The 24,157-nt window shown below is 49.9% G+C and overlaps 1 protein-coding gene across 1 annotated transcript in view; it reads right to left on the reverse strand.

Moving 5' to 3' along the window:
- Positions 1-297: 297 nt before the first annotated feature.
- Positions 298-24,157, reverse strand: part of LOC133357017 (protein MMS22-like) — a 61,875-nt gene continuing 38,015 nt past the window's right edge. The window contains exons 5-16 of the mRNA XM_061574758.1: positions 21,167-21,308; positions 19,979-20,072; positions 16,597-16,706; positions 16,028-16,141; positions 15,347-15,407; positions 15,186-15,310; positions 13,572-13,628; positions 12,561-12,680; positions 9,596-9,828; positions 4,995-5,145; positions 3,101-3,185; positions 298-659 (exon numbers count right to left, since the gene is read on the reverse strand). Coding sequence (XP_061430742.1) covers positions 298-659; positions 3,101-3,185; positions 4,995-5,145; positions 9,596-9,828; positions 12,561-12,680; positions 13,572-13,628; positions 15,186-15,310; positions 15,347-15,407; positions 16,028-16,141; positions 16,597-16,706; positions 19,979-20,072; positions 21,167-21,308 — 1,654 coding nt within the window. The remainder of the gene's footprint in view (positions 660-3,100; positions 3,186-4,994; positions 5,146-9,595; positions 9,829-12,560; positions 12,681-13,571; positions 13,629-15,185; positions 15,311-15,346; positions 15,408-16,027; positions 16,142-16,596; positions 16,707-19,978; positions 20,073-21,166; positions 21,309-24,157) is intronic.

Genomic DNA, 24,157 nt, shown 5'->3' on the forward strand with positions numbered 1-24,157 from the left:
CACCACCTACACAATCACCACGACCTACACCATCACCACCACCTACACCATCACCACGACCTACACCATCACCACCACCTACACCATCACCACGACCTACACCATCACCACGACCTACACCATCACCACCACCACCTACACCATCACCACCGCACCTCACCACCACGACCTACACCATCATCACCACCACCGCACCCCACCCATCACACGCCGCACCTCATCACCACGACCTACACCATCACCACGACCTACACCACCACCGCCTACACCATCACCACCACCACGGCACCTCACCCATCACACTCCGCACCTCATCGTGGCGACGACGTCGCACAGGAACTTGAGGCCCTCGTGCCAGTTGGCGCGGCTGCTGCTGCTGCTGGCGGCGGCCCTGAGGGCGTCGGCCAGGCCAGCGGCGAGCAGGCCCGCCAGCCAGGGCCGCCACCCCTGGTCGGAGTCGAGCGCGTCGCGCGTCCACTCGAGGTAGGAGGCCACCAGGGGCCACCACGGCCCGCCGCCGCCGCCGCCGCCGCCACGGGGCACGGGGGGCGGGGCCGCAACCAACGAGCCGAGCTCCGAGCAGAGGCGAGACGGCACGGAGAGCAGCGCAGGGGCCACCGCGGCGGAGTCACAGCGCAGGTGGCACAGCGAGAAGAGGCCTGGGGAGGGAGGGGAGAGGTGAGGAGGGGAGAGGTGAGGAGGGGAGGGAGGGGAGAGGTGAGGAGGGGAGAGGTGAGGAGGGGAGGGAGGGGAGAGGTGAGGTGAGGTGAGGGGGGGAGGGGTGAGGAGGGGAGAGGTAGGATGGGAGGGGTGAGGAGGGAGAGGTGAGGAGGGGCGAGGAGGGGTGAGGATGGGAGGGGTGAGGATGGGAGGGGTGAGGAGGGGTGAGGTGAGGAGGGGCGAGGAGGGGAGGGGTGAGGATGGGAGGGGTGAGGAGGGGAGGGGTGAGGAGAGGAGGGGTGAGGTGAGGAGGGGCGAGGAGGGGAGGGGTGAGGAGGGTGAGAGGTGGATGAGTGAGTGAGTAGGTGAACAGGTGGGTGGGTGAGAAAATAGGTGAGTGAGAGGGTGAGTGAGTAAATGCGAGAATGAGTGAGTCGGTGAGTGAGTGGGTGGGTGGGTGAGTGGGTGGGTGAGTGGGTGGGTGAGTGGGTGAGTGGGTGAGTGGGTGGGTGAGTGGGTGGGTGAGTGAGCCATGTGAGCGAGTTGGTGGGCGAGTGGGAGTTGGGAGATGAGGAGCCGAGAGGGACGGTGAGTGAGTGGGCGGATAGCGAAAGCGATTGAGTGCAGGGAGAGTCAGTGAGTGATGGCCGTGTTAAAGCGGGCGCCACGGTGGCAAGATGTTAACTACCTCGCCTGCTAAACAGGAGGTCGTGGGTTCAATCCCGACCCTGACGCCTGCTGCTGTATATTTGGAGTTTGCGTGTCTCTCTCTCATCATCACGATGGCTAGGAGATGTTTACTACCTCGCCTGGTCTACAGGAGGTCGTGGGTTCAATCCCGACCCTGACGCCTGCTGTATATTTGGAGTTTGCGTGTCTCTCTCTCTCATCATCAACACGGTGGCTAGGAGATGTTAACTACCTCGCCTGGTCTGCAGGAGGTCGTGGATTCGATCCCGACCCTGACGCCTGCTGCTGTATATTTGGAGTTTGCGTGTCTCTCTCATCAGCATCACGGTGGCTAGGAGATGTTAAACACCTCGCCTGGTATACAGGAGGTCGTGGGTTCGATCCCGACCCTGACGCCTGCTGCTGTATATTTGGAATTTGTGTGTCTCTCTCTCTCATCATCAACACGGTGGCTAGGAGATGTTAACTACCTCGCCTGGTGTACAGGAGGTCGTGGGTTCGATCCCGACCCTGACGCCTGCTGCTGTATATTTGGAGTTTGCGTGTCTCTCTCTCATCATCATCACAGTGACTAGGAGATGTTAACTACCTCGCCTGGTATACAGGAGGTCGTGGGTTCGATCCCGACCCTGACGCCTGCTGCTGTATATTTGGAGTTTGCGTGTCTCTCTCTCTCCCCGTGGTCGCGTGGATTTTTCTCCGGGTCCTCCGGTTTTTCCCCTCCACATTCACAATCGACGTCAAGCGTCGATTCTGTATTTGGCCGCTAGGAATTTCCACACGGTGATAAGGCACTTAAATTTCGATTTAAAGCTTTCGTGACTGCAGGGATTCATCTTCTTGGTTCTTTCGGTAAAGTCATCACGTAGAAGGGAAGTAATAAAATAATAAAAATAAAACATAATAAAATAATTCTCACGACGTTTCGGCCACAACGCAAGCAGCCGTCCTCAAGTGAAGAAACAGGTCTGTCAGGAAGACAGCGTCTGAATGACACACCCCAGGCTTGGAGCATCTATTTAAGCTAGGTTGGAGCGGGAAGGTGCGCCTTGACAAAAGAATTTGCATATCAATAGGAATTTAGCATATTTATTGGAAATGCAGATATGGGATTCGTACTACTTGTGAAGTGCGTAGGAGGTGGGAAGGGGGTTTAAAGTCATTATGCCCGTGCATTATGCGGGATTAGCAGAATCAAAGGGAGGGGGTAGGAGTAGCATTAATGAAGTGAAGGAATGTTAATAGTATGTAGCTGCAGAAACCGACCGTGTAGTTACTCTAGATTTGAATCTTTCGTGACTGCAAGGATTCATATTCTTAGGTTTTTTCGGTAAAGTCACGTAGGTAAAACATTAAAATTAATAAAAGTAAAATAAAATAAAAATCACGACGTTTCGGAGGCAACACAAGCTTCCGTCTTCAGGTGGAACCGTCACAGCCACGACTGCTGTATCACGCCGGGTCGGGGACCAAGTCAAGGACTTTATGAGTAACTACACATATTCGACTGCTGTATCAAGTAAATGATACAGCTGTCGTGGCTGTGACGGTTCCACCTGAAGACGTAAGCTTGTGTTGCCTCCGAAACGTCGTGATTTTTATCTTTATTTTATTTTACTTTTATTAATTTTAATGTTTTACCTACGTGACTTTACCGAAAAAACCTAGGAATATGTGTAGTTACTCATCAAGTCCTTGACTTGGTCCCCGACACGGTGTGTCGGACACGGCAAATCGCGCGCCCACTCACCTCTCCACACGGCGAGACGCACGGCCATCGAGTCCGCATTCACAAGGTCGAGCAGCTCCAACATCCGTGACGTCACTTCCTGCAACTGAGGATAAAACCGTGACCAAACAAAAATTAAAGGAATCCACCCATCGGATGGAGAGTCATTTGAACGCGCTGTTACACGCAAGCTCACGGGATGTTATTTGACATGAAACGAGGGGTGTGTGGGGTGAGACAAAAACTGCGTTCAAACCATCACACACCTGCCAAACCACAAAGTCTGCGGGTCGCAGAGACGCTCACCCACACAGGGAATGAAGCCTGCTCGCCCGCTCACCCACTCACCCGCTCACCCACTCACCCGCTCACCCGCTCACCCACACAGTGACCGAACCCCGCTCACCCACTCAGTCGCTCACCCGCTCACCCACACAGTGACCGCTCACCCGCTCACCCGCTCACCCGCTCACCCGCTCACCCGCTCACCTGCTCACCCGCTCACCCACTCACCAAGTCACTTACTCGGACACCACAGGTCACATCACTTCTCTTTCTGCTCCACTTTGGAAATCCTTCCTTTCCCCCGCACATCGTCTGTTTTCCCAAGCACTTATTGCCTTCTTTGATGAGTAAATTAAATAAATTTAAACTCGTCAACTCGTATGATACAACTGTGATAGTGCCGTCTGTTGCTGGACGCTTAAAGTTTTTTGAGCTGTGCAAAGTAAAAAAGAAAGGAAAATATTACACTATGAGACCTCTCCTTTACCAGTGGCAAAATATAGTAATAGGTTTTTACCCTTTCAACTGGTACAAAAACTGACACCTTTATACAAGGCATCATGTTTGCAATAACCACAACACAAGCAGTTAAAATGCAAACAAAAAGAAACAACTCTGATGATGATAATGATATGCACTGTCCTTGAAGTTGATTGGTCCACACCCGAGACAGCTTTTCTTAGAGCCTAGTCTCCATTGGTGTTGGACCAGATGACGCCAAAAGGCACACAACTCAAACATGATGCCTTGTATAAAGGTGTCAGTCTTTGTACCAGTTGAAAGGGTAAAAAACTATTACTAAAATATTACAATTAGAAAAAAAATTCTGTAAAAAATAAATTATTATAAAAAATATATGTATATATCTTCTTGGTTCTTTCGGTAAAGTCACGTAGAAGGGAAGTAATAAAATAATAAACATAAAACATAATAATATGTTTTTTATTATTATAAAAATAAAACATAATAATATGTTTTTTATTATTTTATTACTTCCCTTCTACGTGACTTTACCGAAAGAACCAATAAGATCAATCCCTGCAGTCACGAAAGCTTTAAATCGAAAAATATATACAATTAAAAAATTAACCCGTAAAAACAAAGTTTTTCACTATAAATCCTTTATATGCGTGGCGGCTAGAGTCCTCTCGTCCTCTGGCTTGAGATGGCTGCCACCTATGGGTCAGATGATTGCCTGCCACCATTAAGCAATTGGTAATTAAATATAATTTATTTTTTCCTAAAAAGTGTAAAATTTTGCAAAATTTTTTTCACGAAAATTAATTGTCACGCACAACGAGTCTGTGCGGAAAATGTCAGCTCGATTGGATCACGGGAAGTGGGTTAAAAAACGACCGAAAGATTTGCACGGTCGTAAGCGCGCAAGCAAGCAAGCAAGTGAACTAAATATAAAAGATTTTAAAAAACGACCGAAAGATTTGCACGGTCGTAAGCGCGCAAGCAAGCAAGCAAGTGAACTAAATATAAAAGATTTTAAAAAACGACCGAAAGATTTGCACGGTCGTAAGCGCGCAAGCAAGCAAGCAAGCGAACTTAATATAAAGGATTTAAAAATGAAAACGCGCAAGCATCGCCCCCTTCCCATCGCTGCGTAAAAACCCGAGCTCACGTCCGACTCTGCCGCCCCTTCCTCCGCCGCCTGCGACGTCTCTCTCCGCTCCGCTACGGCCACCGCGATGGACAGGAAGAGGCGCACAAAGTTGTGGATGCCGGCCTCGCCGAGGTCCTGCATGCGCCGCTTGTGGAATTTGGAGTAAATTCTGTGTCGGGAGGGAGGTGAGGTGAGGGAGGTGAGGGAGGTGATGGAAGGAGGTGAGGTGAGGGAGGTGATGGAGGGAGGTGAGGTGAGGGAGGTGAGGTGAGGGAGGTGAGGAAGGTGAGGATGGTAGGTGAGGGAGGGAGGGTGGTAGGGGAGGGAGGTGAGGGAGGGAGGTAGGTGAGGGTGGTGAGGTGAGGGAGGTGATGGAGGGAGGGAGGGAGGGAGGTGAGGGAGGGAGAGAGGTAGGTGAGGGTGGTGAGGTGAGGGAGGTGATGGAGGGAGGTGAGGAAGGTGAGGGAGGGAGGGTGGTAGGTGAGGGAGGGAGGGAGGTGATGGAGGGTGGTAGGTGAGGGAGGTGAGGGAGGGAGGGAGGGAGGGAGGGAGGTGAGGGAGGGAGAGAGGTAGGTGAGGGTGGTGAGGTGAGGGAGGTGATGGAGGGAGGTGAGGAAGGTGAGGGAGGGAGGGTGGTAGGTGAGGGAGGTGAGGGAGGGAGGTGAGGAAGGTGAGGGAGGGAGGGTGGTAGGTGAGGGAGGTGAGGGAGGGAGGTGAGGAAGGTGAGGGAGGGAGGGTGGTAGGTGAGGGAGGTGAGGTGAGGGAGGTGATGGAGGGAGGTGAGGAAGGTGAGGGAGGGAGGGTGGTAGGTGAGGGAGGTGAGGGAGGGAGGTGAGGAAGGTGAGGGAGGGAGGGTGGTAGGTGAGGGAGGTGAGGGAGGGAGGTGAGGAAGGTGAGGGAGGGAGGGTGGTAGGTGAGGGAGGTGAGGGAGGGAGGTGAGGAAGGTGAGGGAGGGAGGGTGGTAGGTGAGGGAGGGAGGGAGGTGATGGAGGGTGGTAGGTGAGGGAGGTGAGGGAGGGAGGGAGGGAGGTGAGGGAGGGAGAGAGGTAGGTGAGGGTGGTGAGGTGAGGGAGGTGATGGAGGGAGGTGAGGAAGGTGAGGGAGGGAGGGTGGTAGGTGAGGGAGGGAGGGAGGTGATGGAGGGTGGTAGGTGAGGGAGGTGAGGGAGGGAGGGAGGGAGGGAGGTGAGGGAGGGAGAGAGGTAGGTGAGGGTGGTGAGGTGAGGGAGGTGATGGAGAGAGGTGAGGAAGGTGAGGGAGGGAGGGTGGTAGGTGAGGGAGGGAGGGAGGTGATGGAGGGTGGTAGGTGAGGGAGGTGAGGGAGGGAGGGAGGGAGGTGAGGGAGGGAGAGAGGTAGGTGAGGGTGGTGAGGTGAGGGAGGTGATGGAGGGAGGTGAGGAAGGTGAGGGAGGGAGGGTGGTAGGTGAGGGAGGGAGGGAGGTGATGGAGGGTGGTAGGTGAGGGAGGGAGGGAGGGAGGTGAGGGAGGGAGAGAGGTAGGTGAGGGTGGTGAGGTGAGGGAGGTGATGGAGGGAGGTGAGGAAGGTGAGGGAGGGAGGGTGGTAGGTGAGGGAGGGAGGTAGGTGAGGGAGGTGAGGGAGGGAGGGTGGTAGGTGAGGGAGGTGAGGGAGGGAGGTGAGGAAGGTGAGGGAGGGTGGTAGGTGAGAGGGGGAGAGAGGTAGGTGAGGGTGGTGAGGTGAGGGAGGTGATGGAGGGAGGTGAGGAAGGTGAGGGAGGGAGGGTGGTAGGTGAGGGAGGTGAGGAGGAGGTGAGGAAGGTGAGGGAGGGAGGGTGGTAGGTGAGGGAGGTGAGGGAGGGAGGTGAGGAAGGTGAGGGAGGGAGGGTGGTAGGTGAGGGAGGTGAGGTGAGGGAGGTGATGGAGGGAGGTGAGGAAGGTGAGGGAGGGAGGGTGGTAGGTGAGGGAGGTGAGGGAGGGAGGTGAGGAAGGTGAGGGAGGGAGGGTGGTAGGTGAGGGAGGTGAGGGAGGGAGGTGAGGAAGGTGAGGGAGGGAGGGTGGTAGGTGAGGGAGGTGAGGGAGGGAGGTGAGGAAGGTGAGGGAGGGAGGGTGGTAGGTGAGGGAGGGAGGGAGGTGATGGAGGGTGGTAGGTGAGGGAGGTGAGGGAGGGAGGGAGGGAGGTGAGGGAGGGAGAGAGGTAGGTGAGGGTGGTGAGGTGAGGGAGGTGATGGAGGGAGGTGAGGAAGGTGAGGGAGGGAGGGTGGTAGGTGAGGGAGGGAGGAAGGTGATGGAGGGTGGTAGGTGAGGGAGGTGAGGGAGGGAGGGAGGGAGGGAGGTGAGGGAGGGAGAGAGGTAGGTGAGGGTGGTGAGGTGAGGGAGGTGATGGAGAGAGGTGAGGAAGGTGAGGGAGGGAGGGTGGTAGGTGAGGGAGGGAGGGAGGTGATGGAGGGTGGTAGGTGAGGGAGGTGAGGGAGGGAGGGAGGGAGGTGAGGGAGGGAGAGAGGTAGGTGAGGGTGGTGAGGTGAGGGAGGTGATGGAGGGAGGTGAGGAAGGTGAGGGAGGGAGGGTGGTAGGTGAGGGAGGGAGGGAGGTGATGGAGGGTGGTAGGTGAGGGAGGGAGGGAGGGAGGTGAGGGAGGGAGAGAGGTAGGTGAGGGTGGTGAGGTGAGGGAGGTGATGGAGGGAGGTGAGGAAGGTGAGGGAGGGAGGGTGGTAGGTGAGGGAGGGAGGTAGGTGAGGGAGGTGAGGGAGGGAGGGTGGTAGGTGAGGGAGGTGAGGGAGGGAGGTGAGGAAGGTGAGGGAGGGTGGTAGGTGAGAGGGGGAGGGTGGTAGGTGAAGGAGGGAGGGAGTAAGGGAGAGTGGTAGGTAATGTGAGGGAGGGAGGGTGGTAGGGGAGGGAGGTAGGTGAGGGTGGTAGGTGAGGGAGGGAGTGAGGGAGGGAGGTGAGGGTGGCAGGTGATGTGAGGGTGGTAGGGTGGTAGGGGAGAGAGGGTGGTAGGTGAGGTAGGGAGGGAAAGGGGGGAGAAAGGGAGTAGAGGGAGGGAGTGGGCACATAAGCAAACAAAAAAAACGACATGATGAACGAAGCAAAGTGCCGAAAGACCGAGCATCTTTCTCGTCTGATCGTTAAAAAAAGGAGGGAGGCGACAGTGAGTTGAATTGAGAGGTCACTGTGTGGCTCACTCACTCACCCACACACCCACAGACATCTACTCACTCATAATACATATTTTTTTGGGTTCGATCGCGTAAATATAAATGTGTCGTTAAAACCTCCACCACCCGACACAGCCAATTAGTGAGGTTTGTCACGTACACAGAACGTGTCGAATTAGTTACTAGTTCGACACAAAAGTGTGTCTTGGCTGTGTCGGGTGGTGGCGGGTTGAACGACACATTTATATTGACGTGTTAAATCCACTCACCCATTCACCCTCTCATTAACCCACTCACCAATACATTCACTCATTCAGGCTCCCAGCCAGGCATCCACTCACCGGCTCACGCAAAGTTTCACTCGCTTACCCAACCACTAACTAATCCACCCACCCATACATCCACTCACTCAGTCAACCAATCAGTCTCCTAGCCAGACACCAAATCCCTCATTCGCTTTATCACTTATCACTCTACTACAGAGACAGTCACTCGCTCATTCACTTCATCACTCATTCATTCATTCACCCATCCACTCACTCATTCAATCTCCCACCCAAACATACACTCGAATACCCGCTCACTCATTCACATACCCACAACCGAGTTGGAACTAATAGGACCATGGGTGAAACTCATTTCCACTCACGCCAACTTGCAAACCTTTGTGGATTAATTGCCTATAAAACTGGTCAACACACTTTTTCTGGCATAAGGTATTCCAACGACTTTAAGGTAATTTTGGGGTGCTGATTCCAAATCTGGCATCAGTTTTTGTCTATTACATCAGGTTTTTGAGATATTAAATATTGCATTTTCAATAAAAACTGCAGAAGAAAAATCTTAAATAAATGTGGATATCTACATAAAATGATATTATAAACACACTATCCTAAAAATACAGCACCATATTTTAACACTAAAGCAGTCACTGACTCGCAAACAACTTGCAATCATAAGTGACAGAGTTAATTTCGGGAAAAATCAATGAAAATGAGGTATGCCGATAGCATAAAAATGAGATGTGATAGAGCAAATCTGAGGTCAGATTTGGAATCAGCACCCTGAAATTAGTCTAGAACAGCTGCAAAAGTCCAGGCCAGAATGTTTTGTTGTTGTTGACCAGTAAAGTCACGAAGAGAAGGGAAATAATAAAATAATAAAAATAAAACATAATAAAATACAATTCTCACGACGTTTCGGCCACAACGCAAGCAGCCGTCCTCAGGTGTTGATATGCAAATTCCTTTGTCAAGGCGCTCTCCTCCTCTAACCCAGCTTAAATATACGCTGCCAAGCTTGGTGGTGTTCATTCAGACGCTGTCTTTCCGACAGACCTGTTCTTCACCTGAGGACGGCTGCTTGCGTTGTGGCCGAAACGTCGTGAATTATTTTATGTTTTATTTTTATTATTTTATTATTTCCCTTCTACGTGACTTTACCGAAAGAACCAAGAAGATGTTTTTGTTGTTGTTGTTGACCAGTGAAATGCGCTTATGCTCCCTCTTACCTGCCCTTGATCTGGGCCCACGATCGCACACCGGGTCTCCCGCATCGACCAATCAGGTACCCAGAAAGAATGGCCACGAACAGTTGAAAGCTGCTCCGCGATTGGATAGAATTGGCACGGTGGGCAGGGCTTAGCGGGCAGCACGCCCGGACGTCGGCCAATAGGAGCGCAGGAGAGGTGGCGGCGTTGACCAATCCCTGCAGGCCGAGCCTTGGCACGTTGAAGAGATCGTTCTGTGCGAGAGACCATCAGCCACGATCGATCCACTGCTGGATGAAGACTTGAGCCGAAAAACTCAAGAGATTAACGGCTTATAGCATTACTCACAGAGGTACAGATTAAGGACTCAAAAACCTACGATGTCAGAACATGGGGATGGCTCACCGTCTGACACAGCCCTTTTAAAAGCCCCTAAAGTAAAATAAGTATAACCCGTAAAAACAAAGTTTTTCACTATAAATCCTTTATATTGCGTGGCGGCTAGAGTCCTCTCGTCCTCTGGCTTGAGATGGCTGCCACCTATGGGTCAGATGATTGCATTGCACCATTAAGCAATTGGTAATTAAATATAATATTTTTGTCCTAAAAAGTGTAAAATTTTGGAGAAAAAAATTTCGCGAACATTAATTGTCACGCACAACGAGTCTGTGTGCAAAATGTCAACTCGATTGGATCACGGGAAGTGGGTTAAAAAACGACCGAAAGATTTGCACGGTCCTAAGCAAGCAAGCAAACTTAATATAAAGGATTTAAAAAAAGAAGACATAATCCCAAGAACTCGAGATTACCGGCTTATAGCCCTGACAGTCTTTATGACCCTCCAAAGAGAGAAAGACAGAGATAAGGAGAGAGACACGGACCCATGACTCAAACCAGGTACTCAACACATTCCTCCTGCGGAGGGAGCTGGTAGGAACGTCGGGTTGCTCGGTCAATGGCCTGCAGGGTCAACGGCGGCGTGGTGTATTCCGCAAAAATGCCCGACTGTGAGGGCGGGCACAAGCCGGCGTGAGTAGGTTAAACGTTGAGTTTTATAAGGGCACCGCGGGGTGAGCAGCCCCTCCCCACCCAGCCCCACCCTCCCACCCCCCACCCAGCCCTACCCTCCCCACCCAGCCCCTCCCCACCCAGCCCCTCCCCACCCAGCCCCTCCCCACCCAGCCCCTCCCCACCCAGCCCCTCCCCACCCCTCCCCACCCAGCCCCTCCCCACCCAGCCCCTCCCTGCACGACGAACGGACGGACACAATAATCCCCTGTGGGCTGGTGTAACCAGGAGGTTCCTACCAGTAACAGCTCCTGGTTTATAGCCCTGACACGGCATTCACTGCCGCAACATCAAACTTGATGTGGAGCTTTCGCGACTGCAGGAACTACTCTTTGGTTGTTTTGGTAAAGTCACGTAGAAAGAGAAAATAATGAATCGAACAATTATTTAAATGTATTACTTCATAAAAGAAAGAAAAAAAATCAAATAATTATTAAATTTAGCATTTTATAATAAATTAAATAATTGTTTACTGTTTTTTTTCCCTTTATACGTGACTTTAAATAATTATTTAAATTTATTATTCTAGAATAGAAAGAGAAAAAATTACATTTAGAATTTTATAACAAATTAAATATTTTTTTACTTTCTACGCGACTTTAAAATAATTATTTAACTCATTATTTTCTCTTCCTACGTGACTTTACTGAAAGACCCAAAGAGTGTTGCAACATCCTCCAATAGCCAGAATCGAAATATGCATCTGTCCTGGAGAGATCCGATGGAGGTACAACGCTCTCTTTCACAGATGTCCAGCAGGGGCAGTAGAGAAACACACCAAGGCAGAGGTCGCAACCGGGTACCCGATACCCGTACCCTACCCGATACCCGGCTACCCGTTTACGACCCTGGTGCGGCCGGGTACGGGTAGGCCGTGAGTCACTGGTGAGTCACCGTTTGTCACTCATTTCCCAACGTCTTGTCTCTTCTCACAATTCAAGTTCCTAGTATCAACCCACCCGCGCCTGCAACATGGCTTCATCCCAGAGGTCGCAATCAGGTACCCAATACCCGTACCCTACCCGTACCCGGCCGGCTGGGTACGGGTAGGGTACGGGTACGGCCGGGTACGGGTACCCGTTTGCGACCCTGGTGCGGCCGGGTACGGGAAAGAAATCAAAACCCGTTTGCGACCTCTGCACCGAGGTTGTGCAGGAGTCGAACACAGGCTATGTGGAGTTACCAGCTCTCTCCATGGTCATGATACAGGTAGGAACAACACGTTCCACACTGCACACCAGGGATTATTTGTCTGTCTGGCTGTCGTGCATAGCCACGCCCTCGAGTTGTATTTCATAGAGCGCTTCGGGCGGGCTCAGCACCACGTGACGCGCCGCCCCACGCGGTTTGCGCCGCGTGACACGGATCGCAGGAATGCGCCGTCCAACCAAGTTCCTACCTGCCCACTCCGAAGGAACGCGTTGAACCCAGAGGTCGCAACCGGGTACCCGATACCCGTACCCTACCCGATACCCAGCTACCCGTTGGTAGTGTTGGTTTCTCACCGCCTGGCTGCTGCTGCCTTCCCATGTGTCTGGGGTCCCTCGGAGAATACGACGCTGTAAAGATACAGCTTCTACCCCTGCTGCTGCTGCTGCTGCTGTTGCTGATGGTACGGGAAGCCGTTTGCGACCCTGGTGCGGCCGGGTAGGGGTACGGGTAGGCCGTGAGTCACTGGTGAGTAACCGTTTGTCACTCATTTCGGGTAGGGTACGGGTAGGGAACGGGTACCCGTACCCAGCCGGGTACGGGTACCCGTTTGCGACCCTGGTGCGGCCGGGTACGGGTAAGGAATCAAAACCCGTTTGCGACCTCTGGTTGAACCCCTTAAGAGGCATATTTCGACGACCTGGGACTCAAACAACAGCCCCCCCCCTCCCCGCACGTCCGCAAGAGGCGACCGGCTGCGCTTGCTTACCAGCCGCTTGCTGTAGAACTCCCACAGGAAGGCGACTGCAGCCACGCTCGGCTCCCACAGGTCGCACAGGGAGAGCGTGTGGGTCAGGGTGGCGCGGAGACGCTCCTCTCTCTGGCAGTGCTAGCGAGAGTCGACGGCACACCACCAACAAACATCACCACCACCAGCACCAACCACCACCACTATCATCACTACCGTCATCACCACCATCACCATCATCATCACCACCAACCAACACCACCGTCACCGTCACCGTCGTCACCATCACCATCATCGCCACCACCATCACCATCACCACCACCATCACCACCACCATCACCACCATCACCACCATCACCAACATTTGTTGGTAGTGTTGGTTTCTCACCGCCTGGCTGCTGCTGCCTTCCCACGTATCTGGGGTCCCTCGGAGAATACGACGCTGTAAAGATACAGCTTCTACTCTTGCTGCTGATGATGCTGATGCTGCTGATGGTGATGCTGATGATGCTGCTGATGATGCTGCTGCTGATGCTGCTGCTGATGGCGATGAGGTGTACATGACGAAGATAAAAATAACTACATTAAATCACGACGTTTCGGAGGCAACACAAGCTTCCGTCATCAGGTGGGACAACTACAGCAAAAAACTGAATTACTGTCCCACTACAATAATTCTGTATTTTTTTTTTGCTGTGGTTGTCCCACCTGATGATGGAAGCTTGTGTTGCCTCCGAAACGTCGTGATTTAATGTAGTTATTTTTATTTTCTACCTAGGTGACTTTACCGAAAGAACCAAAGAGTATGGATCCTTGCTGTCACGAAAACTTTAAATCTAGAATGACGAAGATGTTGATACTCCTGGTGAATGATGATGATGGCGGTAATGATGCAGCTGATATTGATGCAGCCGATGATACTAACGATGAAAATATGCCAGTGATTATAATTATGAAAATGCTGCTGCTGATAGTGATGCCACTAGTTAAGAGCAGAGGATACCGATGATGATGATGATGATGCACTCATACCTGTGAATCGAAACACTTCCTCAGGAATTCCTCCATCAACGGCCAATTACTCTGAAACTGGATTCACAACACGGATAAGCACACGAGTGAGTGAGTGGGTGGATGAGTGAGTGAATGAGTGAGTAGGTGGTTGAGTGAGTGAATAGGCGAGTGAGTGAATGGGTGGGTGGGTGGATGAGTGAGAAAATGAGTGAGTAGGTGGTTGAGTGAGTGGATAGGCGAGTGAGTGGGTGGATGAGTGAGAAAATTAGTGAGTAGGTGGTGTGAGTGGGTAGTCAGGTGGGCTGGCGAATGAACGAAAGTGTGGGTGAATGAGTGAGTGAATGAGTGAGTAGGTGGTTGAGTGAGTGAATAGGCGAGTGAGTGAGTGGGTAGTCAGGTGGGCTGGCGAATGAACGAAAGTGTGGGTGAATGAGTGAGTGAATGAGTGAGTAGGTGGTTGAGTGAGTGAATAGGCGAGTGAGTGAATGGGTAGTCAGGTGGGCTGGTGAATGAACGAAAGTGTGGGTGAATGAGTGAGTGAATGAGTGAGTAGGTGGTTGAGTGAGTGAATAGGCGAGTGAGTGAATGGGTAGTCAGGTGGGCTGGTGAATGAACGAAAGTGTGGGTGAATGAGTGAGTGAATGAGTGAGTAGGTGGTTGAGTGAGTGAATAGGCGAGTGAGTGAGTGGGTAGTCAGGTGGGCTGGTGAATGAACGAAAGTGTGGGTGAATGAGTGAGTGAATGAGTGAGTGAATGAGTCATCTCAGTCATCTCGGTCATCTCGGTCAGTCGACCCGTGGAACCTGGGTCTGCCCCGTGACCTCCTGCCAGCGGGCGTTCGACACTTCACGTGGCCTTAAGGTGCACTTGGCCTGGCACAAGCGCCGTGGTGACGTCACCGCCACTAAGTGGCGAATGGCGGTTGTTGTTGTTGTTGTTGTTAAATGGGTAAGTTGTGGGGAGCGTTAGTGCAGCAGTTTGCACGCTACTAACCCGGCGACCTGAGTTCGATTCCCACTCACGGCCAACACTAGTGACGATCATCTGAACCGGTCCTGGGCCTCCCCTAGGTCAACTCAGCCTCACAATGAGTACTTAGTGCAGTGTGTAAACGTTGCCATTAAGGAGCTAAAGGCGGCGGGGTCGTGGTGTTGGCCACCCACCCCCTCGTGTGCCGTGCCAGCCTTCATAGGTGCTACTCGCTAACAGTCTGTTAAAGGCTCTATGAGGGATCTTTGTCTGTCTTTGAATGGGTGAGTAGGTGAGTGAGTGAGTGTGTGTGCATATGAATATGTGAAGATCTAACCCTCACGTCGAATCGCTTAACCCAACCTGGACACAGCCAAAAATCCATAGCACCGAAACGTGACCCGAAAACCAACCCCTAATCCTATCCCTAACCACGACCTCCACCGCAACCACCAAACCCGCCACCAGAACTGATGTAAACGCTAACCCTTAACACCAGCCCGAGCAGTTCCATTACCCCGACTCTAACCTCGACCCCAACCCATAACTCCTTGCCTACCCACCCCCGCCCCACCTTCCTCTCCCTCACCATCTCCTCCTCCTCCGCCACTGGTCTCCGTTTCCCCCCCCCCTTCACCCCTTGCCCCCTCTCCCTCCCCTCACCGTCTCCTCCTCCCCTCCCCGCGTCGTCTTCGCCACCCCAAGTGACGCCACGTGAGCCAGCAGCCAAACACCCACGGCGAGGGGATCCCTCGCTCCCCTCAATCCCTCCACCATTCCTCCCCTTCCTCCACCACCACCATCGCCACCACCACCGCCACCACCGCCTCCTCCTCCTCCATGTGTCGCGTGTCCGAGTGCGAGAGAGAACTCGGCCCAGAATGGCTGCGGGGTGCAACAACGCGTCGATTTGATCAGAGAACATCGCTAACAACTCATTGAATTATTACGAATAATTTGTTTTAACTTCACCAGGTTAAGGCCCACTGAGCAGCGTAGCTCTTTTGCATTACATCGGCTCCAATGCTCGCGATGCACTTGTCTCTGATGGGGTCTCCAAACAATGGCAGAGAGACAGACAGACTGGTCTCTGATGGGGTTTCTAAGACAATGACAGACAGACCAGTCTCTGATGGGGTTTCTAAGACAATGACAGACTAATCTATGATGAGTTTCAAGACAATGGCAGACGGACAGGCCGGTGTCTGATGGAGTCTCTACACAGTGACAGACAGAACAATCTCTGATGGAGTTTCTAAAGACTGACAGACAGACTAATCTCTGATGGAGTCTCTACACAGTGACAGACAGACAGACCAGTCTCTGATAGGGTTTCTAAGACAACGACAGACACACAGACAGACTTGTCTCTGATGGAGTCTCTAGACAGCGACAGACAAGGGGGAGGGGGGGTTAAAGGTGCAGCCTCGCAACCACGCGCTCACGCGACCGCCAGCGGTAGGACCCACGCATGCAGGGAGCTCTGCGGTGAGCCGTTCCCTCACCTGGGTGAGAAAAGTTTTGTGTCGATGGTCGAGGAACATGAGCACCATTGTCCACATCTCTCGCACGCAGCCACACGGAAACGGGTCCTGGGTGACCTCTTCGAATGGAGTTAGCTGTGGAACAAGTATAACCCGTAAAAACAAAGTTTTTCACTATAAATCCTTTATATGCGTGGCGGCTAGAGTCCTCTCGTCCTCTGGCTTGAGATGGCTGCCACCTATGGGTCAGATGATTGTCTGCCACCATTAAGCAATTGGTAATTAAATATAATATTTTTGTCATAAAAAGTGTAAAATTTAGGAAAAAAATTTCACGAACATTAATTGCCACGCACAACGAGTCTGTGTGCAAAATGTCAGCTCGATTGGATCACGGGAAGTGGGTTAAAAAACGACCGAAAGATTTGCACGGTCCTAAGCAAGCAAGCAAGCAAGCGAACTTAATATAAAGGATTTAAAAAACAACAGGAGATGAGAATACATACACACGGACCGGTTTCTCTGATGGGAGTCTCCAGACAATGCAAAAAAATAATACTTAAGGACATAAGCGAGAGAGAGATACGTACCTTGTTGTGTTTATTAACGGCAACTTGAACGAGGTCGGTCATTAACGAGCGAACCAGGTCGTCAATAAACGAGCTCGGTGTTTCACAGTCAAATCTATATGGCTGGAAACCTATTGTGAAACACACACACACACACAAACACGCACACGCACGCACACACACACATATATAATTGGACCAACAAACACAAAGATCCCCATATTCTTAGGTTTTTTCGGTAAAGTCACGTAGGTAAAACATTAAAATTAATAAAAGTAAAATATAACAAAAAATAAAATCACGACGTTTCGGAGGCAACACAAGCTTCCGTCTTCAGGTGGAACCGTCACAGCCACGACTTTACCGAAAAAACCTAAGAATATGAATCCTTGCAGTCACGAAAGCTTCAAATCTACAAAGATCCCCCCCCACATATCCATACACAGTCGGGTCAAGTGCTGTTAACCGAGCGCGCGTTAATTAAGGCCGGCAAGGCGCACGAGTGGATCTGTGTGGCTAGCACCACGCCAGGCTGCCTTTGTCTCTCCCCAGCGCTGATCATGTACGCACTCTGCCAAGCAGCCATGGAACGCGGAGTCCACCTAGGGGAGGCCCAGGACCCCGTTCGGATGATCGTCACCGATGTTGGCCGTGAGCGGGAATCGAACTCGGGTGGGCAGGTTTGTAACGCAGCGTAGCGCTAAACCCGGGACCACTGCTCCCCCGCAAAAAACAAAGATCCCCGTGTAGCCTCGTGGAGCAAGTGCTGTTAGCGAGCACCTATCAAGGCTGCCCATGGCACACGAGGGGGTGGGGTGGCCAATAACAGTAGTGATATGTACACACCACACTCGGTACTCATTTGAGGCCGAGTCGACCTAGGAGAGGCTCAGAACCGGTTGAGATAATCGTCACCGGCGTTGGCTGTGAGCGGGAATCGAACTCTGGTCGCCAGGTTCGTAGCCCAGTGCACTAACCACGACACTACCGCTCCCCACGTACTGTTGAAGGACTGTGACACGGCCATTAAGAACCCCTATCAGAGACGCCCAGACTAAAGACTCGAACCCAGATCCTGACCCTTAGCATTACCGGCTCAGTGTCTCTGACACGGCCATCATGAACCCCGTGAGAGCGACGCGCAGACTCAAGACTCGAGCCTATGATTTCAGCGGTGCTGAGATGTTAACTACCTTGCCTGGTATACAGGAGGTCGTGGGTTCGATCCCGACCCTGACACCTGCTGCTGTATATTTGGAGTTTGCGTGTCTCTCTCTCTCTCATCATCCTCACGGTGGCTAGGAGATGTTAACTACCTCGACTGGTGTGCAGGAGGTCGTGGGTTCGATTCCGACCCTGACGCCTGCTGCTGTATATTTGGAGTTTGCGTGTCTCTCTCTCATCATCATCACGGTGGCTAGGAGATGTTAACTACCTCGCCTGGTATGCAGGAGGTCGTGGGTTCGATTCCGACCCTGACGCCTGCTGCTGTATATTTGGAGTTTGCGTGTCTCTCTCTCTCATCACCATCACGGTGGCTAGGAGATGTTAACTACCTCGCCTGGTATGGAGGAGGTCGTGGGCTCGATCCCAACCTGACGCCTGCTGCTGTATATTTGGAGTTTGCATGTCTCTCTCTCTCTCATCATCATCACGGTGGCTAGATGTTGACTACTTCGCTTGGTGTGCAGGAGATCGTGGGTTCGATTCCGACCCTGACGCCTGCTGCTGTATATTTGGAGTTTGCATCTCTCTCTCATCATCACGGTGGCTAGGAGATGTTAACTACCTCGCCTGGTGTACAGGAGGTCGTGGGTTCTACCCCGACCCTGATGCCTGCTGCTGTATATTTGGAGTTTGCGTGTCTCTCTCCCTGCGCTCACGTGGATTTGTCTCTGGGTCCTCCGGTTTTTCCCTCCACATTTATGATCAACGTGCGCTTAAAAGCGTGCCATCAATTGTGGCCAGGTCGCTTCTGGAAAAAAAAGTCTATAGAGCTCAGTGGGCCTCGCCTGGTAACATAAAATAAAATTGTTTAAATACTTTAGTTATACATCTCCCCGACGACGAGGCCGTTGCGAATTATTTGCGTTTCAAGAAATGTAAACTCGTTCGATTGAAGCGCTGATTTTTATTTATTTCGCGAGCACTGTCGAGGGACAATGCGTGAGTGCGAACGAAATGAATTTCAAAGTATCCCGTCAGTTTGAACGTACAGTTAGAAAACTCCTCCCTTTAAAACTTCAGATTTTCTTGAGGGAGCCGTAGTGTTTATGGGTCCCAGATCGCCGCAATTACCGGCGAGCTTAATTAAATGCCCTTTTAACTCTCTTCTCCGAGACACGTGTGTGTGTGTCTGAGAGCGAGTGGGGGTGGGGGGGGTGGACTGTTGAGTGGACGGTTACAGTTGTGAGGTTTAAAGTACCAGTTTGTATTTGAGGTGCAAAGTGGAAGAGGTGATTGGGGATAGTTAAGGGTGGGAATTGTGAATACAGAGCAAATGCTAATGGTTCATAATAGCTCTGTCAAAGGCACTCAGAGCCAGCAGTGCTAAGGACATGAGTTTGAGACTGGGTCAAGGTTTGTATCTCACATGGGGTTCATAATAATGGGCATGTTGAAAACACTGCATCAGCGCTGCTTATAATCCTAGGTTTGAGCCAAGAGTCTCGGTCTATATGTGTACATCTCTCTCTCTCGCTCTCATTCAGAGTGTTCATAAGACATTCACATCCTCACGGCACGGTTGACTACGTGCGGTGCGAAATCAGTTATACAGCGAGGGAAAAAAAGTATTTGATCCCCTGCTGATTTTGTACGTTTGCCCACTGACAAAGAAATTATCAGTCTATAATTTTAATGGTAGGTTTATTTGAACAGTGAGAGACAGAACAACAACAACAAAATCCATAAAAACGCATGTCAAAAATGTTATAAATTGATTTGCATTTTAATGAGGGAAATAAGTATTTGACCCCCTCTCAATCAGAAAGATTTCTGGCTCCCTGTACATACATACAACCGCGTACACACTCACAGACACACACACACACATGTTCGGTCACACATACGCTCTTACAAAAGACAAAGATCCCCCATATAGCTTGAAGAGACGGTTGGGGCAAGTGCTGTTAGTGCGCACCTATGAAGGCAGGCACGGGACTGCTTCAGTGGCGATGTTTACACACCGCTTGAGGCTGAGTCGACCTAGGGGAGGCCCAGGATCGGTTAAGATATTCACCACTGTTCAGATAATCGTCACTGGTGTTGACTGTGAGCGGGAATCGAACTCGGGTCGCCGGGTTCGTAGCGCAGCCGCGCTAACCGCTACATCAGCACTCACCACAGACACTCTTATAAACACACACACACACTCGATCTCGCACACGCACAGTCAATTCACCTGTTGTTTTCTCCTGAAGTCGATATAAAATGTCCAGGCAGGCCCATCTCATGTCCAAGTTGAGGTGGAATAAATGCCAGGACGGAGGATACACCTGCAGGGAAGATCACAGGAGGTGAATGACAAATGAAAATACAGACACCCCAACACAGCCAATACACCACCACTTCCCGCAAAAAACACAAAGACAAAGATCCCCTATATATCTTCTTGGTTCTTTCGGTAAAGTCACGTAGAAGGGAAGTAATACAATAATAAAAATAAAACATAAGAAAATAATTCTCACGACGTTTCGGCCACAACACAAGCAGCCGTCCTCAGGTGGACAGACCTGAAGTAATAAAATAATAAAAATAAAACATAACAAAATAATTATGTTTTATTTTTTATTATTAAAATTAAAATTAAAAAAATTAAACATAATACATTTTCTTGGTTCTTTCGGGAAAGTCACGTAGAATGGAAATAATAAAATAATAAAAATAAAACATAATAAAATGTATTATGTTTTATTTTTGTTATTAATAATAAAATAATAAAAATAAAACATAAAATGTATTGTTTTATTTTTGTTATTAATAATAAAATAATAAAAATAAAACATAAAATGTATTACGTTTTATTTTTGTTATTAATAATAAAATAACAAAAATAAAACATTATAACATGTATTAGGTTTTATTTTTATTATTAATAATAAAAGAATAAAAATAAAACTTTATCAAATGTATTATGTTTTATTTTTATATTTTATTACTTCCCTTCTACGTGACTTTACCGAAAGAACCAAGAAGATGAATCCCTGCAATCACGAAAGCTTTAAATCGAAATCCCCTGTATAGCTTCAACAGACTGTTGGGACAAGTGCTGTTTGCAAGCGCCTATTAAGGCCGGAACGAGACACACCGCACCAGGTACTAATTTGAGGCTGAGTCGACCTAGGAGAGGCTCAGGACCGGTTCGGATAATCGTCACCGGTGTTGGCCGTGAGCGGGAACCGAACGCGGGTCGCCGGGTTCATAGCGCTGCGCCACCGCTCCCCGCACACACATACGCATGTACAAACACGCACACACGTACACAACTTAAGACACACGCTCCAACACACGCGAACACCCGCCTACGTGCCCAGAACTGACTGTTGTTAGCGTGGCACCGTCAGAAGGCACGGTGGACGTGTGTGCGTGCCTTGGCGGAGGGCTGGTGAGCGGGGAAGTCACCCAGTGATCCCAGGTGCTGTAGCAGGGAGCTCAGCTCTGCAAGCACGCGGGATGGGAGGGAGTCCTGTAGAGGGCTGACTGTGTGTGGGGTGGTGCACACATCCAGCCAGCTGTCCGTACACACACACATGTTACACACAGCACACACATACATGTTACACACAGCACACACACATTACACACATGTTATACACATTACACTGACACATGTTACACACAGCACACACACGTTACACACACCTTATACACATTACACTGACACATGTTACACACTGCACACACACATTACACACATGTTATACACATTACACTGACATGTGTATCACACAGCACACACATTACACATATGTCATACACACGTTACACACACACGTTATACGTACGCATTACACATGTTACACAAACGTTATACTTACACACTTACATGTTACAAACGTCATACTTACACCAGTTAAACGAAGCACACACGTTAAACATACAATACACACGCTATATACACACGTATTCACACGGCACACATTAATAATACGATATACACACGCACAGACGTGGCATTAGACACACTATACAGATTCAACAAACTATGTACATGCATACACATCACACATCGGACACGGCAATATTACTACGATGATCATGGTGCGGTGTGTGGATGTGCACGGTTTGTCTTATAAGAGCGTAGTTAAGTCATGTTCTACACGCTTTCATTTAACTCACTCTGTCTGTTGTCGTTATTGTTGTTGTATCTTCAAATCTCGTAACTCAATTTTAACCCACTTACCAATGTGGTATCCGACTGCAAACTTGGTATAATGATGACAAAAATATATTCTGTCATTAAAAATAACTAAGAATATATTTTTAAATCCTTTATATTAAGTTCGCTTGCTTGCTTGCTTACGACCGTGCAAACCTTTCGGTCGTTTTTTAACCCACTTCCCGTGATCCAATCGAGCTGACATTTTGCACACAGACTCGTTGTGCGAGACAATTAATGTTCGTGAAAATTTTTTTCCAAAATTTTACACTGTTTAGGGAAAACAAATTAAATATTTAATTACCAATTGTTTAATACTGCAGACAATCATCTGACCCATAGGTGGCAGCCATCTCAAGCCAGAGGACGAGAGGACTCTAGCTGCCACGCATATAAAGGATTTAGAGTGAAAAACTTTGTTTTTACGGGTTATACTTATTTTGCATTCTTTTTTATACGTTACGTTTCGGCTTGGGTCTAATTGTCCACGCTCAACTGACGTTGGCTATAATTGGCCCCGGTCCCTTACGTTGTGGCAAGCTTAGGGGCCACTTCCTGGAGTCGTGGAGTTCTTCCATTACTAGTACATTTCATGAAAGCGTGTTTTTTTTAAAGTTTTTTTTAAATATTACTTTTTTTTTCAATATACTTGAATATACTTTAAAAGACCGATGCTCGCCATCGAACGAAGGCGGGCACCGCATCGCGCGCCGCTTTCAGACGCGCGTTCAGTGGCCGTCTGGAACGCTCTTCCTTACCGATATGAGGAAGCCATTGGGAGCTCTGCCACTTTTAAATCATCAACTGACGTTGGCTGCAATTGCCCACGGCCCCTTACGTTGTGGCAAGCTTCGGGGCCACTTCCTGGAGTCGTGGAGTTCTGCCATTACTAGTACATTTCATGAAAGCGTGTTTTTTAAAAAGTTTTTTTTAATATTACTTTTTTTTTTCAATATACTTGTATATACTTTAAAAGACCGATGCTGGCCATCGGACGAAGGCGGTCACCGCATCGCGTGCCGCTTTCAGACGGGCGTTCAGTGGCCGTCTGGAACGCTCTTCCTTACCGATATGAGGAAGCCATTGGGAGCTCTGCCACTTTTAAATTATCAACTGACGTTGGCTGTAATTGGCCACGGTCCCTTACGTTGTGGCAAGCTTCGAGGCCACTTCCTGGAGTCGTGGAGTTCTTCCATTACTAGTACATTTCATGAAAGCGTGTTTTTTAAAAAGTTTTTTTTAATATTACTTTTTTTTTTCAATATACTTGTATATACTTTAAAAGACCGATGCTGGCCATCGGACGAAGGCGGTCACCGCATCGCGCGCCGCTTTCAGACGCGCGTTCTGGCAGCCGTCTGGAACGCTCTTCCTTACCGATATGAGGAAGCCATTGGGAGCTCTGCCGCTTTTAAATCATCATCTCGATCAGGGCTGGGGAACCTTTTTTCTGACAAGGGCCATTTGGATATTTATACAACATCATTCGCGGGCCATGCAAAATTGTCAACTTCAAAATGAGCCTGTTGTTATATTTGGTCAAACGTTTAATTAACTCGCCCCTAATGCGATGGGCTGGAACTGTTTCTCTTTGGCGAGGCATGTGATGTTAGCTGGTATTGATGATGCTGCTACTCGCAACTGCTTTTCCAGGTTTGCTCCTAGATTTGTTGAATTTCGAGTCCCGCCTGCGGTTGCCTTGGCAGGGCCAGAGACCAAATGATTTCGCGGGCCGGACGTTCCCCACCCCTGATTTAAGTTGACAAACTCATTTCTTTAGAACCGCTCGTTGTTGTGTTGAGTTTGTTGTCCTTTCACTGCACCTCCGATTAGCACGGGAGGCTACGTAAGTTCCACATCCGTGCATAAATAGAGAAGCACAGGATCATGTGGAGACCCATAGACTCAGATAGAGACCCACAGACTTGCATAGATTGAACACAATAGAAATGTCTCTAAAACTCAGACGCTGTCGCCTCGACAGACCTGTTCTTCACCTGAGGACGGCTGCTTGCGTTGTGGCCGAAACGTCGTGAGAATTATTTTATTATGTTTAATTTTTATTATTTTTTTACTTCCCTTCTACGTGACTTTACCGAAAGAACCAAGAAGATGAACCCCTGCAGTCACAAAAGCTTTAAATCGAAATTTAAGACCAACAGACTTGCATAGATTGAACACAATAGAAATGTCTCTAGAACT

The sequence above is a fragment of the Lethenteron reissneri genome, chromosome 56 (genome assembly GCF_015708825.2).
Source record: "Lethenteron reissneri isolate LAM-NWPU_2019-01 chromosome 56, ASM1570882v1, whole genome shotgun sequence".
Taxonomy (NCBI): Eukaryota; Metazoa; Chordata; class Hyperoartia; order Petromyzontiformes; family Petromyzontidae; genus Lethenteron; species Lethenteron reissneri.